At 38.3% G+C, this 16,342-nt stretch overlaps 2 protein-coding genes across 5 annotated transcripts; one reads left to right on the top strand and one right to left on the bottom strand.

Annotated features, from left to right (window-relative positions):
• Positions 1-469: 469 nt before the first annotated feature.
• LOC133528523 (protein max) lies at positions 470-10,442 on the bottom strand. 4 transcript variants are annotated; one of them, XM_061865914.1, is made up of 5 exons: positions 10,254-10,441; positions 10,114-10,179; positions 7,790-7,900; positions 6,758-6,881; positions 470-5,617 (listed from the first exon to the last, which is right to left on the bottom strand). In XM_061865914.1, the coding sequence occupies exons 1-5, from the start codon at positions 10,293-10,295 to the stop codon at positions 5,451-5,453; spliced, it is 510 nt and encodes a 169-aa protein (XP_061721898.1). In that variant the 5' UTR covers positions 10,296-10,441; the 3' UTR covers positions 470-5,450. The 4 variants fall into 4 exon arrangements, with proteins under 4 accessions (XP_061721898.1, XP_061721897.1, XP_061721899.1 ...); XM_061865913.1 differs by having other exon boundaries at positions 7,781-7,900; XM_061865915.1 differs by lacking the exon at positions 10,114-10,179 and having other exon boundaries at positions 7,781-7,900; positions 10,254-10,442.
• Positions 10,443-12,337: 1,895 nt separating this feature from the next.
• On the top strand, positions 12,338-14,909 carry LOC133528524 (uncharacterized). Its single transcript, XM_061865918.1, has 4 exons — positions 12,338-12,669; positions 13,437-13,516; positions 14,218-14,295; positions 14,718-14,909. Exons 1-4 carry the CDS (start codon positions 12,573-12,575, stop codon positions 14,871-14,873), a joined length of 411 nt encoding a protein of 136 aa, XP_061721902.1. The 5' UTR covers positions 12,338-12,572; the 3' UTR covers positions 14,874-14,909.
• The last annotated feature ends 1,433 nt before the right edge of the window (positions 14,910-16,342 follow it).

Consider the following 16,342-nt stretch of genomic DNA (forward strand, 5'->3'; position numbering starts at 1 on the left):
ATATGGTTTTAATAGCTCGATACCTCCACGCGGTCTTAAGATTTTCAACTGGCTAACTATCACAGTTCATGAGATACAGCCTGGTGACAGACGGACGGACGGACAGCGGAGTCTCAGTAATAGGGTCCCGTTTGACCCTTTGGGTAAGGAACCCTAAAAAATTGAGTTTCTTTATGAGTTATGACCCATCCCCGCCTTTCATTTTTTATATCGTCGTGCTTTTAAGTAACGATATAATATTGTCAGGTGACAAGCAAGTCACTAATTACCACCACAAGTTCATAGCCATAATGAACCATATTACTAACAGAGTAAGGTTGATTTTTGTTTAATGATTTTTTAGTAATTAGTGAGTTTTGCTTGTCACCTGACGATACACCTATCTCCGTATAAAATAACCAATGAACGGAATAGAAAGGGTTATCACTAATCAGTTTTTTCCTCTGGATCGAAATTAAACAAACGCATATTAACAGAGTATTCTCTATATTATAATTAGGTATTTAGTCTTCCAGAACAAAACTTAAAGTTGCACTACGACTATCCATTGCTGTTTTACAAATATCAAAGTAATATTTGTTATTGCGTACCTTCCCACCGCGTGAACAACACTGCATTGCCCTATACGGTTTCACATTAGCATGTTTCTGCGCGTATACGATAGTTTCGACATTACCCGCGCGCAACATTTCTCTACACTTGGCTTATACGCGTATACACGCACTTGAAAAAACGAGTTTATACGCACGTATAAAACGCTAGTCTGAAACCGAGCGTAGGGGGCCCTGTTTATACTATCTACATGATAGGACATGTAAGGTATCCGGGTAAGTCCAAACACTTTAAAATGTCGGGTAATTCCGAAAATAGACTCTATTATGATGGACTTATGGGTGAATTTTGGAATTTCCTTAGTATTTACACAACAAGTAAGAGGTACATTCTGATTTCATAAATACGATACCAATTTTATTTTAATTTCAGTCCATCTCGCTGGCACTCTATTTGATGCGAGAAAGGTGCGCCGAAATTAAATTAAATCATTTCAATAAACATAAAAACGTCAAGTTGAAAAACAGTAAGCTAAAAAAATACATACTCGCATGACCTCGACCTCCACACATTCTCCGTTCACAGTATCATTACAAAAACAACTTGCTTAAATATCAGTATACAAAAAATATTGAATACTACCTTATCATGGTAAGTAATGTACGATACCCACCGACCGGCTGGAGTCGGGCCGCGCTGGAGCGCTATTTAAATGTGTCTAATAGACACAAAGTAAAGGGTGTCCCGTGGAACACGAAATTTTGAATTGAGAAACCCGATAGCATAGCTATAAGCTAGTGTTAAAAAAAAAAAAACAATTCTAAAAATAAGTACCGTACCGGCCGTACAAATGTAAATTGCGCTCCGACTCCGCCCGTTCCGTGGGAATCGTACTTAAGTATGTAAAACAATACCAAAAGTTTGTAATTCTGAAGTTATTATAGCAAACAAATATTTAAGAGGAAAAATTGGACATCAGAAGCAAAATTTGCACATTATATAGTAGGGATTTTGAAGGTATTTTTCCGATAACATGATAACTATAAACTATTGTGAATTAGTATACGTGACGGAAAACTATATCCATCTGAATATTATTAATACTATATAAACTTTTCAATAGGTTGCCAATATAAAAGAATTCACTAAATAGCTATGTGCGGTAGGTACAATCTTTAGATTCTGTAAATCTTCCAAAATTTGAAAGTAATTGGATAAACCTAAATACGCATTAAAATATTGACAAAAATATTGCACAGTGCAATTAAAATATAAACATAAATCGTAAAAAATAAAAGCATTCATTCGTAAATGAACATAAAAGTGTCCAAGAAGACTTCTTACAAATAGCTATAAAATTACGTGAATATTCTTAAAATCCGACTAATCTGTTATCTGACTATATTTTTACCTTGATGTCATTTTTAGGAAGGCCAGTGTGGAGAAGATCGTCTACAAGCTCTTTCGTCGCTCTTAGGGCTTCCAAATAACCAATTTCGCCATCTACAATCATTTCATTTAAGAACAGTCACATTTTAGGTTCAACTGAACCAACCAGATAACTTTTTTCAAATGTACCGCCAAAATTGATTTGCCATACTACAGGTCCTTGATCTTTTCTTTTTACTTTTTGACAAAATTGAAAGAACTAATTATATGAATATCACTATCATCATGTTCATCATTCACAAAACTTCAGAAATTTGTACACAGTCAACGTACAGAAGGTCAGTAGAGCAAAAAGAAAGGCTCTTCCTTTCTGATTGCGTCAGCCAAGAACGTATACAAATACGTCAGTTCTTGCCCTACGACGATCTTCCCAGCAATACATTTTATATGCCGGTCTTATCCACATTGACCTTATAGATTCGACAAAAATGTTTAGCTCATCGACGTCGAATCTATTTTTTTACTGACAACAAAATAAAAATACGCCCGTTTATCGTCCAGGTACCCCGACATATTACAATTAATTTTACGTTAATGACTACCTAATTTTAATGACGAAACTGTTCACACAAACTTAAAAATTCCGATGTATTCAAAATGTACAAAAATATAACATTCAACGATTAGTCGCAAACTGTTTCGCAGAAAATTCAATTAGAATATTCATTACTTAACAAATTAGAGTTAACCTAGCTTAGTAACTAGAGAGAACAACGCTCATGGTGTACCGTTTAAGCAAAGAGAATTTGAAATAGAGGTGGATTGTCAATGAAAATTTTGTACCAACAATAAATTTACTGCCATCTTTCGACACATGATTAAAACTTTTAGAACGCCATTTGGCTTTGATCCATATCCCTTCGCTGATATGTGTTTAATTTGTTAAATATCAAAAAGTGGCGCCATCTAATAGATCAAAGGCCAAAGGTTTGGCGGCTTCGTTTTGAGTAATGGCGCCACAACCTTTGGGTTATGCCAGATAAGATGGCGCCATTTATTGATATTTAACAAATTTAACACATATTAGTGAAATAATAAGGATTAAATTCAAATAGCGTTGTAAAGTTTTTGACCATGTGTCGAAAGATGGCAGTAAAATTACTGTAGGTACAAAATTTTCTTTAACAATCCACATCTATTTAAAATTCTCTTTGGTTTAAACTAACGTTGCGCCGACTTGGACAGAACAAAGTGAGGGCGTCATTAAAAACATCATATTTTCAAAGAAATTTGACCATTAAGACGATAGGCCTCGGCCGCTTCTCCATACAAACGTAGTCCCCGCATTCCTCTCTGGATATTGACATTATGGAAAATGATTTTACATATCACTACACCTTGTAAAACAGTCCCCGGCCGCGTGTATGTGTGTATGTATGTTCGCGATAAACTTGAAAACCACTGAACGGATTTTCATGCGGCACCTAAGAAAAGATTGATTATTGAGGAAGGTTTAAGTGTATAATTTGTTAAAGTTGTGTAACACATGCGAGCCGGGGCGGGTCGCTAGTTTTGATGTATATGAACCATAGCTATGCCCCTATGTTCGACTTTTTTATCTGTGTAAAAATTAGGAGCGAAAAACAGATTTCAAACAAAAATTTAAATGCTCCTAATTCTTATACTAATTCAGCTTTGGTTGATATACAACAAATTGTGTCAAAATATTTTTTATAATGTTAATATCTGGAGAGGAAAATAAGGACTACGTTTGTATGGAGAGGCGGCCGCGGCCTAACCCTCTTAATGACAATGACACACTTTGTTTTTGCAAATGCCATGGATAGTTAGTTTGGTCCGACTTCAGCATATTCAACGGCCAGGCGCAAATTTATAATGAGTATATAGGCAGAGACCCAGAACTGCAAACAGTCGTAGTTTTCGGGCGTACCGCGAGCATTTAAAATCGAAATTTCGTCATGTGCCTCTGTCACTTTTGTATATTCGAGCGACAGAGAGGTAAATAGACGAACGAACGGGTTCGCGGTAGCGACTTCGCTTTTATTTGTTGTTATTCGAGTGATTTCCATGACTCGTAGCGTTCGCAGTTTTAAGTATCCGCCTAACTTAAAATACAATATGTAATAGAACGAAAGGCAAAGAAAGAGTCTCGTTAAATCGCGAAAAAAAATTGACTCCCATAGGAAATTTCAACATCAGACCAGCAAAATCTATGATACAGCCAAATTTTTTTCGGGATTTCAGGGTTTGTCCTATAGTAAAAGTTGCTCAGTATGACCTAAACACTTATTGGTCTCTTTCTTTGCCTTTCGTTATGTTACATACTGTATATAGTTGTTTCGGTACCACCTTATGCCAGCTTGTTAAAGACGCCGTAAACCAAAGATCCATTGACTGTGTAAGATGTGTATAGTCTAAGACAAATCGGGCTTGGAATTTGACAGGTGACGTAGATATATGTCGGTCGGAATCCGTAACTGTGGTTTCATTCATTCTTTTAAAATTATGGCTTCCGTCCAGTGGGACTATTTCGCCAGTATCAAGGTATTAGAAGCTTTAAATACGACTAAAATTGTACCGCTAGTACAATACAGTGTACGGTGATTTTATTAGCTCTTGTGAAGTGATAGCTGGACTTTACAAGTAGCACTTGGACTACCGGCCGTTGACTCCAAAATGGTGGTTAAATGCGTTTCAAGATTAATTATCCATTCACTGCACACTACCACATTTGTTTACTGTATAATAAGCTATCGATATTATACTTAAACAATATTAATGAGCAAATAGGAATTAATCACGAAGCAATCGAGATGGCGCTCGAACCGGAAGCTGTAACTCTGGTTGTCAAAGATTGATGTTTGACAATTCATTGACCAGACAGTGGTTTAGCTGTCAAACTTATGGGCACATTTTTTTCTTAGACTTTACCTCTATATTACAATCAATACCTGTTTGCTGTAAACTACACATGCAAACAAACGTTCCGCGGCCTATCTCTTTGGTTTGACCTCCAATGTGCTATCATAGACGCTGTCAAGGTCCCGCCCGTGCAGAAGGCTTGTAAGGTTTTAGCCATCAAAAATGTATACAGATTAACATTTAAGTTTTATTGCTTTAAGTTTTAAAGTTAATCATTTATATATTTGTATATTGATGGATGTAGAAATGTTACATTAAATGTTAGTTTTGTTTGAAATTGTGTTAAAAAAGAAATTATGAGCGCAGATGGTGCTGGTGACTTACAAAAAATTGTCTGTATTTATTTATTTTCTACTGCAAATCAAACTATTCCATATAGTAAAAATCATAATAATTTGTTGTGCTGTTTCAAGATTTGAACTTTTTAAACAGAAAAATGTTTGTACAATTAGTTTTCATACTCTCAATTAAGTAGTGAATGCCTAAATATTACAAACACAGTTAATCTTTAAAACTTAGAGCATTAAGTTCAATTTACATTACACACTCACTGTCCAAATGAAGTTTTATGAAACATTAACACCGTTAATCTTTAGTTTCTTCACCCGTCGTGTCGTGCCTTCTCCGTCCGAGCTGTCTGTGTCATGGGAGCTGCCTTCGGACTTGATCCCGAGGCCTAGCTCGTGTGCATCCATGTAGTTGCCTGTTGCTCTCGCTTTTTCTAGAGCTCTAACTGCAAAGTAAATAAATAAATGGTTATTTTAAAGTGTTTCTCAGGTTTCACACTAACTTAGTAAGATGAAAATCCCAGTACTGTTAACACATTCACCGCTGAGTTGCGGTCGTAGCGCTACGTCGTTGCCGATGTTAGGTTTCTCAGTATGTAGAGGAAATGCTTCGTAGAGGCAAAACGACAGCGTGTCGTGATTAGCGCTGAATGGGTTAATGCTCAATTGCCGGGTCCACACGGAGCGAGCATACGCGCGAGGCATTTTCCTCACGCACAAACCGGCCAGTGTAGACGTGCCTCGGCCGCGTGAGGAAATTGCCTTGCACGTACGTGCTCGCTCGCTCGCTCTGTGTGGACCCGACCCGCCTAATAAATGGTGATATACCGTGCTGTCACCTTTATTGACAATGCCTTAAGTTTAAAAATGACATGTACCTACGTGGTCATATCAAGTAGGTAATACAGATTAGGGAATGCAATTACCGGTCGATTTTAAAAACCGGTAAATTACCGACATAGGGGAATAGAATCCGGTAATTATCGACTTTTAAATTTTGTCAAGTAAAACTCATTGTTTTTAGGTCTCCGAGCTCCGTAGTCAACTAGGATCCGTTATGGTTCCGCCATGTCCGTCGGCGGCTTAAGTCAGTGATCGTTAGTATTAGAAAGTTGCAATATTTCATGGATATACTAATCAATCTTTCCGACGGCGCAACAGTAGCAACAAGCACTCAACGCCTACCTTACTCGTATTTGGCATTATAGGTAACTACTTACAGTTGTTATTGCCCACTGCATAGAAGTCAATTTTGAGACCAGCGGCTGTAGCACGGTCGCATTTTTATCATGTCACTATGCCTGTCACGTTCTAACAAATATGTAAGTGCGAAAGTGACGGGCATAGTGTCAAGTGATAAAAAATGCGACCGTGCTACAGCCGCTGGTGAGTTTATGTCAAAAACGCCACATTTTAATCGCGGGAAGTGAAGGAAAACATCGTGAGGAAGCCGTACTATCCCAAACACTCCCCCTGGGTTGGATGATGACAGTTACAAAGATGCAATTGGGTGCAAGTTTTTCATATCACTTTGCAGCATCGCAAGCACCTCGGTAAACTTTAAAACGAGATGAGACATTACTTACTCTGTGATTCCAGTAGATTATTTTGTCTCCGCAAGTCGTCAATATCTTGCTGGTGGGAGTTATTTTTCCGCCTCATAAACATGATGTATTCTGCGGCTTTTTTCAAAATCTGCGCTCTGCTTGCCTACAGAAAAAAGTAAATTTAATAATGATACTTTTATAGCAAGTAAACCAAATTTTCAACATATAAAATAAGCCATTTTTATTGCTTATTTGTAAAGTAAATGACTGAAAAATACAATTAAGTCCCAGAACATCGAAAATGTTATTCTCTTTATGATTTATTTGATTTGTAATGAAGAGGCATAGGGCGCTTTGTTTCTAGCTATTCAACCTTATGTATAACCTTATGTATGTTTAGTTATTTTGATGATGACATTGACTCATTAGATACATAGTAGTTATGTATTCAGTAGAATTAGTTTTAAGATTGTTAGCTTAAGTCTCTTGACGTGAAACAAGTATTTCATACTTTTTTATTTTTCTATTCTTTGACACTTGGAGAGCCTTCACACCTCCAAATCTTATTAATGTTATTATTATTGTGTATTATTATCTTTCTCAGACCGTGGGGACCTTATACATCTCCAAACATAATGTATTAACCATGGAGACCATATGTGTCTGTAATATTGTATAATATACTTGACTTGTTGGGTACATACTAGTTATGTATTCTGTAGCATTAGTTTATGAGACTGCTAGCTTAACAGTCTAGACGCGATTTATTTATATACTACAAATTTTATTTTGACATTTTGAATAGTACTCTGACATTGGAGACATTTTACATCTCTAGATTTAATGTATTTTTAACCATCTCTATTGTATTGTAGTAATTATTTATTTAAGATTATTATAATGCAATGTTTACCCAGGTATTGGCTGTTGTATTTATAAATGTTGTTATGTATTATATAATATTCTGAAGCTATGTGCTCAATGTGGTATAAAAAATAGTACCTAGTGTGAGTTTAAATGATGTCTGTGTTATTGGATGAAATGGAGTACAAAATAGGTTACCTTACATACCACTTTCTCACCCTGCAACGCAGGCACAGAATCTCTTAATGATGTAAAACTATCCTTAATGTGGTCTCTTCTTTTCCGCTCTAGTGCATTGTGGTGTGCTCGCTTTTCCGCCTGTAAACAAATAGTTTTGAAGGTGATTATGGGAATTAATTGGGCAAAGGGCATATTGCAATCATCATCCTCGGGTTGTCCTAGTATTTTGCCACAGCTCATGGGAGCCTGGAGTATAGCAGTAGAATACTCCAGGCAACTTTTACAAAGTGCCTACCTTCTGACCTTCCAACCTAAACTAAACTAGGCCTTATTGGGATTAGTCCAATTTCTCACGATGTTTTCCTTCACCGTAAAGTGACTGGTAAGTATCAAATGATATTTCATATATAAGTTCCAAAAAACTCATTGGTACAAGCAGGGGTTTGAACCTGCGACCTATTGCAATCACTGATTCTTTTTTTTTTAATGGTACCACTTTCTCTAAGATTTCACATTTTTGCATTAATTTCATGTTGTTAGACATTGTTCATGTTTTTGAGCAAACAAAAAATATATTTTATGTATGTAGTCCATTGCCACCTTTCACCAAGTAAACAATGATACTAGGCAGTGTTGGGTGTAATCAATTACTTATATAATTTTTACTACATTTTTACATGTCATTGAATTATTTGTAGTTGATTACATGTAGTTACAATTACTTGCAATTGAGATTATTTTGTAATTTGTAATCGAAATTACATTAATTTATAATCCAAATTACTCAATTACTTCTTGATAGGCAAAGATGAGCAAATTTTGTACTTAAGTACTCTCTCTCAATAAACAAAAGTAATAATATGTTTTTTCTATAATTTTTTTCATACATTTACTTAACCTCATGACACTAAAATTAAAAAAAAAAAATGCTTGGGTGCTGCTTCATGGAACTGACCACCTGACAAAAACTCGTTTTTGCCCTAAAATGTTCATATTTTTTAATAAGTCCCTTTGTACAAAATCTTATAAAACTAATATTACTTTTTTTTAAAACTCAAACTTAAAATGTTAAGAACAATTTAAAACTCGTTAATTTTTTTAACCTGATTTGAGAAACAAAGATAGAAAAAAAAATCTTGAGTAAAAGTAATTTGTAATCTCATAAAGTAATTTATTACAGATTACAATTACTAAATGTAGTTATTAATTCGATTACTAACTACAAAATGTAGTTAGTAATCGTTAATCAAAGGCTCAACTACTTTTCCCTAGTAATTGTAAGATAAAGAGATAAAAATTTGTAGTTAGTAGTTACAACTACATTTTGTAATCATAATCGTTAATCTGTAATCCAACTACTTTTTGCCCATCACTGATACTAGGTTCCATTGTTACTTATTGACACAGAAATGTACATGAAATTATTATTGTCAAGTTGGTGAAATAGATCAGGAAAAGTGTCTAACATCATGCCTGGGAAAAACTGGGTTCGCCAGTAAAATACATACATATTTGACATGTTTTATTGTAACTAGCAGCTGCTAAACTACACAAACTGTTATGAAGAAATTCGATATTGAATTTAACATAATGATATATTATTTGATGGAGAAAAGTGATTATAGGTAAGAGTGTTAACCATTGAACAGGCAAGACTGAAATTAATCCTCAATTCGAGCCCCATCGCCAATCTATAGTACTAAACATTCTGAACAAGAAAAAATACAAAATGATGATGTTATAGGATGGACTTTTTTAAGACCGTTGCCCTATAAATAGTAGATATTCTATCCATATTTTCTTACAGATCATCAACTATTTGCAAGTAAAAATGTACTTATAACAAATAAAGTCAAATGGGTTATTTATATTTTAAAATTTACACAGCACTTCAAGTTTTTCAAGGACTACCAGTGGTCTGCACTCTGCAGTCATATAAATTAAATTTGAATGAACTACCTTTAAATCTGCTATTTATGGTTTTTGTATTGCAAAATAAATATTAAATAAATAAATATGCTGTGTATTCTCTATGTTACATGTTGAAGGCCCTTGAACACTATTTACCTTAAACTAGTGCATATGTTATTAACAAATTCAATGACAAGCTAAGGATGAGTAAATGACTGAGTACATTACATTGAAGCATGAGATATCAACCAATTCATAAATAATAGTTATAGTCTTTAAAAACCAAAAATAAAAGAGAAACAAGTTTGTTGATAAACATGCTCCACAATGCAACTCATTTCAAGCAATCTGTACTACGAAGTCACATGGTATTATCGCTTTGGTGAGCGGAAAATGAACCCGCCAAAAGTATCTCAGCAGAAAAGCACCGTTAATTATACCTGGGAATAGTATCCACTTCCACCGCTGCTATTCCTATGAGTACGAGAATCGGAGTCATTTTCAGCCTGAAAGCAAGGAATTACTAATGTAACAACAAACGGGACTAGATACAATCTGCCAGTCGAGGAATAACACCTACATCACTTTCTATATCAATATCACGATCGTCGTCACTCATCATTTTGAGGCACTACTTAAAACTATTTAGCAAGTAATTTAACACTAGTATCAATAGAAAATCATGTGTGATTTAGCGAGAAACTGCATACAAATAATATGATGGAGATTCTCATGGATGTCACTAGAATCACTCGCGATTCGCACAAAAGAATAGGTAGAATGCGTGACATAATATGACGAAATCAGAAAGTTTGACCTTTCAAGTTTAAAATGACGGAAATATAAATGAATACTACAAGAGAAAAAGAGATAGAAGTAGGAAGTCATTTGACTTTTTTATTTGGCGTATTATAATCTGTTTAAGATACTTATTTATTGAGTTGCAAATAATCAATATTCCTGATGATTGCAAAAATGTAATTTTATTAATTTGACTTACTCATGCATCTTTATGTTACGTAATCATTCTGTATATTTTTCTATTAATAAGTGATACATATGTTTTAAAGCGTTTTTAAATATAACTAAGACAGGTCGTGCGTTGTCATCTTTTTAAAGACCCGTCCACGCGGGACAATGTCACACAATCGGAGTAAATTGTCAATTAAATCAGGTGGTATCGACACAAAAATGAAATTAATGGACAATTTGCTCACCGATTTCACTATGGACTTGTGGACGATATATGAGATAGACGCATTTTTTTTCTGATCAAATTAACAATTAGATTGTCCCGTCTAGAAGAGCCTTTAAGTGCAAATTACATTCACACTTTATCAGGCCTAAAATCAGACTCGATTTCGGGCCCGAGAAATATGTTTCCGTTTCACCAAATATCAGCACATCGTTTACAATATTTGCAATGTAAAAAATGGTTCATATGCAATAATATCAAATAATTAGAGTAAAGTATTTTTTACATTTAAAATATTGTTAACGTGCTGATATTCCGTGAAACGAAATCAGGATCTATATCTGGGGGCCTACCGCGAAAACCGAAATTCGCAAATTGCGGGGATCTTTCTCTTTTACTCTCACTAAGACGTAATTAGAGTGACAGAGAAAAATGCCCGCAATTGCCGAATTTGGATTTTCCCGGTAGCCGCCCAGAAATCGGGTGGATGTAATTGGCGCTTTACAACTGGCCACTTGATTTGCACTTGCTCTTGTAGATAAAGCGCGCCAAAATACAAATTAAAAAAAATATATTATCCACTCTCAGTCTTTTTCGTCCATAATATTATTACACTCCGTAGTTTTGATGTATTTGTATCCGTTCGTAGAGTAACTTTAATAACGTTCAATCCAGACATCCCTAGTAAAATTATAAAACTGATTTAGGAGAGCATAATAAAAAACGCATATAAATGTCGGGCACAAGTAAGCTGTCACACATTGATGTGAATAATCCAAACTTTTATCACACTCTGCAAGACGAGATTGATTCGGATTTAGCACGTTTGAAGAAAAGTGTCGTGATTGTAAAAAACTTACGAAGTAAGCTTGATATTTCTATAAGTTCTTGGATATATTATATAATACCTACTCCAAACTTTTCTTAAAAAATGTAATTTTTCTCAGATCTTTTCTTAGAAGTCAGCATCAAATATTGTTACTATAGGAATAAGCATATATACCGTTATTGTAACTATTTCTTACATATCGTCGTAATTGTTTAACTTGCAAATTATAACGACATAGAGCAACATTTACTCACATTCTGTTTGTACGATTTTAGTTCAAGCTGCAGAAATGGAAGTGGAGACAGCAGCCTTGTATCATGCTAACTTGTGGCACGATATCGAACTACTAAAGATGCGTTCGAAGGAAATTCCAGAAAATGCTGAAGATATAATGAAATAAAATAAAAGCACTGAAACTTTTTATACCTACGCCCATCCCTTCATCGCTTTAGCTTACCTGCCACCTGCTTAAAGTTATAATATACATTGGATGACCAAAATATTTATTTTCTTTCTACTTTTCTAATCTCATTTTTTTTACTTAGGTAGGTAGGTAGTTGTATTTTTGGTAGAATGCTTAAATACTTATAGAAGATGTTTAAAAAGTAAATTATTAATTGATGTACCTAAGGATAAAGGAGAAAGAAAGTTTTCTTTTTTTTCTGTGTGCAATGCATTAAATAGGTACTAAAAGTTCCTATAAAGTCTAAAATTGTTTATTTTAAGTGAGTTTCCGCCTACAGTACCTATAATTAGTTGACTGATATCAGCGAAAACAACCAAGTAGGTAGGTAATTATAGCGTTGACCCCTGCCCTCCTTCATAGAATTGCCGATTTAGCCCAGCAGACGTACAGGCGCAGTGAAGTGATCAACATGTTTGTGTTGTCATTATCAGTAATTCTGCTAACGGGAGCAGTTTATGCAGATGTGGAGACTGCAAATCCGCCGCATTGTACTAATGTGACAAAAGGTACTTAACGTTTTTATTAAGGTAAATATTTTAGATTTAATAATTAGTTATTGTTTTCCTACGTGGCATGTTGATACGAAACTAAATCGTTTACCAATGATACGTAATAAATTTAGCTCTATAATTAGGGCTTGCAATTCGAATATTCGACCTGTTTTGATATTCAAATATTCGGCCGCTCAATATTAGAGTATTTTATATTACTTATAAAAAAAAAATGTGCTATACTTTTCATAGCTACACTGTGTTTTGCCGGGTATTTATTTACAGTGAATGAGGAGCGGAAGGTACCCAAATGCGAACGAAATAATATTTTTACTATATTCCTCTCGAAAGGCTTCGTGAAAATACAGCTAATTCAATTTCAAAAAGAAAATGAAATCAAAAAGTATGGTAATATTACGATGCGGCTTATGCTTTTCGTAGGATTGTAGACACAGTACCTACCGCGTAGTAAAGTTCATCGAGTCAACCAGAACCGGGGGCCTACCGCGAAAACCGAAATTCGCAAATTGCGGGGATCTTTCTCTTTTTCTCTCACTAAGACGTAATTAGAATGACAGAGAAAAATGCCCGCAATTGACGAATTACGATTGTCCCGGTAGCCGCCCAGATTGTATACCTATAACTAGTTTCAATGAGCGGTACAGTGTAACCCACCTCGCTCTTAATGTATGTGAATCAAAGTAGGAAAAAGCTAAAATTAAATTATTGTCGTAAGTACTTACTGCCTAAAACTTATTTTATTCGTCTGATACCAATGGCAGGTACGGACTACGTGTATCATTACCGTTTCGACTACCCCGTGGCGTATATTCATCCAGGCGTCAAAGAAGTTTATCAACCCGTAAGATTAACTTTTCTATATTATAATTACGATAAACGATACTATCTCCCGCCCGTAACTCCGTCGGCGTGGAATAATGATGATGATTGATAGAAACTATCCTAGAATCGGGCCAAACTAAGTTGGCAGCGACTTTGATAACCCAGCCTGTGCAAGTGTTAAGTAAACGTCATAATTTCATAGAAGTTTGACGTTTAAAATAACACTTGCACTGTCTGGGCTGTCAAAATCGGGTTGAAGGTCATTTGGCCATCCTAGCTAGGTAATGGTTTTGGTAATGTTGTATGAAAATCTGTGACAGGCGCGCATCGCAAGATGATGTTTCGCAGCCTTCTATTATTTACTATCGTTGTGACTGTACTGACGATATTTCCATACAAAATATTTGTTATGCTCTGTCACAGATTAGTTGACCGAACTAATGAACAACCAAGTTCAAAAGTAGAAAAAAATTACTGTCTTTGGTATTGGGTTACACCTATTTGATGTCTTTGTCTTGGTAGCTCAGTTAGCAGAGCCATGGGATAGCGATTCGGTTTCGTCGTGAGTTCATGTCTCACAAGACAGTATTTTTTTTACTTTTAAGTTTATTCTAAGCTTAATTATAGCATCGTTCGCAGACGTTTCTGCTTGTTACAAAGTTAATCAACAACCAACCAACGAAATATACAATGAATTACCTAACTAATGATAATTTTCAGCTATACTGCACGAATCCTCCAGCAGTGGCCGTGGCATCCACTATAGTATGCGACTGGGCTGCTCCTCCGCAAGTACAGGTAGGTACACAAGGTTTACGTGTATTTCTTTTAGTAAGTAATATTTCTTGATCATGGTTTTAATATGGTTTTGACCATTAGACCGTTTTCATACTGTCCGATACGACGTCGAATAAAAAAAATCATGGCAATGACATATGACTTGGTTTGAAGCTTGGTGTCCCGGTGTCTCCTTGAATAAGTAAAATTGTCCCCGTCATATCCCAGAATTTTGTCAAAGAATGGGCTTTGATTATCCCACTCTACTGGGCTGTACATTATGTAACTGCATAACACTCTACACTGTTTTTTTACTTATTAATATACTTACTTTCATAATATGCGAGCGAATATTTTCAACTTCCCTTCCTACGCTTGTGGCAACCCTAATCTATGTATATGTGACTTGGATTTTCACGGAGAATTTTCACAATACTTCACAGTTCACTCTGGGCGATGACTACATGCACGTGGTGCGCCAGGACCCGACAGGCAAGTTCGCGGGTAACGCCATGATCTGGACTTACCAGCTGTGCAGCCACAACCATCTGCTACCTGAACCCTATACCTCTAAGAAGCTGAATATTACGAGGGCTTGATGATGCTGCTGACTTTAATAAATAAGGAAAAATGTTTCAATGCTTTTTAAATCAGACATTTAAATGCCATGGAAAAAAATCCATCTCAAAAATCATCTGCCCTTCCCCCACCCCCTAGAGAACAAAATATCCCCCCCCCCCCCCCACTACCTCTAGCCCATCAGCTTGCTTGCCAGGACCCGACGGGCAAGGAATATTACGAATGCTTGACGAGGCTGGCTTTAATAAGCTTGCTGCCGCGGCTTTTTTATTTATTGGTGGACAGTCGTGCAGCCTGCTAACTAGTTTCCTAAAATATCGGACTCGCCCGGATCGCAACTACTTACCGCACCATCCACCTAGCACCGTGGTGTCACCGCCGTGCCCGGCCTCCCACAAGCGGGTCCCACCGGGTCCGGCTTTGACTAACGGAGCGAAGTGGGTGACGCAGCCGCGATCGCGAGTGGCTGTACTCCGGAAAATCCCGCCTCCCGGAGTCCCAAACTCCGCCCCCCGCCCCCGCCGGTGCGTTAGCATAGGTGGGGGTAATTCGGAAAACGGCGTTTCTCCAACTACCCGCACACTGGGTATGTGTCCGCCCCACTACCTCTAGTGACATCAGTCACCACTACCATGCCATCGACCCCGCGGACCAGCGACCCCGCCGTCCGCAAGGCCACCCGGCCTCGGATCGCCCCGACTAGACGCCGCCCGGAGGACCTCACGGCGATGCAGCGCGCTATGGACATTTTGCGCGCCGCCGGCCAAGAGGCCATCCGAGCCCCCAAGACTCCGACATCGGAGGGAGCTGGCGAGTTCCAGTTCCTCCCCCAGACGCTTCACGCGCTGGAGCAGCTCCAGCCCCTGCAACGCCCCGCCCCGCAGGTGCCACAACCCGGCCCATCGAGGGCGCACGCGTCTGCCTTTCTTAAGGCCGACGCCCCTCAGTCGACCTTCGCGAAAACGGCCGCATCACCGCCGCCGCCCTCTCACCGCACCCCCCCGAGTGCGCCGAAGCCCCAGAAGCCACCAGCGCCTCAACCGGCCCTAGCCAGGACCAGTAAGGCGCCGTCGACCGCGACCGCAGCCGCCAGCCGCATCCAGCCCCGCGCCTCCCGCGCCGCGACCGCGCCTGCGCCCCGCGCGCCAAGGCCTTCCGCGCCCGCCGCGCCCGCGCCCGCTGCGCCCGCCGCGCCCGCGCCCGCTGCGCCCGCCGCACCCGCCGCGCCCGCGCCCGCTGCGCCCGTTGCTCGCGCAGGCACGCCCCGGAACGCCGCGACCAAGCCTGTGCCAACGCCACTGCCACGTGCCCCCGCTCCCTGCGCGCCCACACCCGCGCCCCTGGGCCCTCCCCAGGTGCCCACGCCCGTGCGCGTCCTGTCGCCGTCGCGCTTCCCGCCGCCGACAAACCTCATGCCGCCATTCGCCGTAGCCAGCCCTGCTCAGAAGCGGCAGGGTGGCGCAACGCCACCGCCGCACTCACTTCCCCG

Source organism: Cydia pomonella, chromosome 19, assembly GCF_033807575.1.
Source record: "Cydia pomonella isolate Wapato2018A chromosome 19, ilCydPomo1, whole genome shotgun sequence".
Classification (NCBI taxonomy): Eukaryota; Metazoa; Arthropoda; class Insecta; order Lepidoptera; family Tortricidae; genus Cydia; species Cydia pomonella.

Excerpts from the sequence above, each read along its gene's own strand:
- LOC133528523 (XM_061865913.1), bottom strand. The coding sequence starts at position 10,295 with ATGATGAGTGACGACGATCGTGATATTGATATAGAAAGTGAT. Across the intron at positions 7,901-10,113 it reads GAAGTGGATACTATTCCCAG|GCGGAAAAGCGAGCACACCA; the intron begins GTATAATTAACG and ends ATTTGTTTACAG. Across the intron at positions 6,882-7,780 it reads GTGAGAAAGTGGTATGTAAG|GCAAGCAGAGCGCAGATTTT; the intron begins GTAACCTATTTT and ends TTTTTTCTGTAG.
- LOC133528524 (XM_061865918.1), top strand. The coding sequence starts at position 12,573 with ATGTTTGTGTTGTCATTATCAGTAATTCTGCTAACGGGAGCAGTTTAT. Across the intron at positions 12,670-13,436 it reads TTGTACTAATGTGACAAAAG|GTACGGACTACGTGTATCAT; the intron begins GTACTTAACGTT and ends TACCAATGGCAG. Across the intron at positions 14,296-14,717 it reads CTGCTCCTCCGCAAGTACAG|TTCACTCTGGGCGATGACTA; the intron begins GTAGGTACACAA and ends AATACTTCACAG.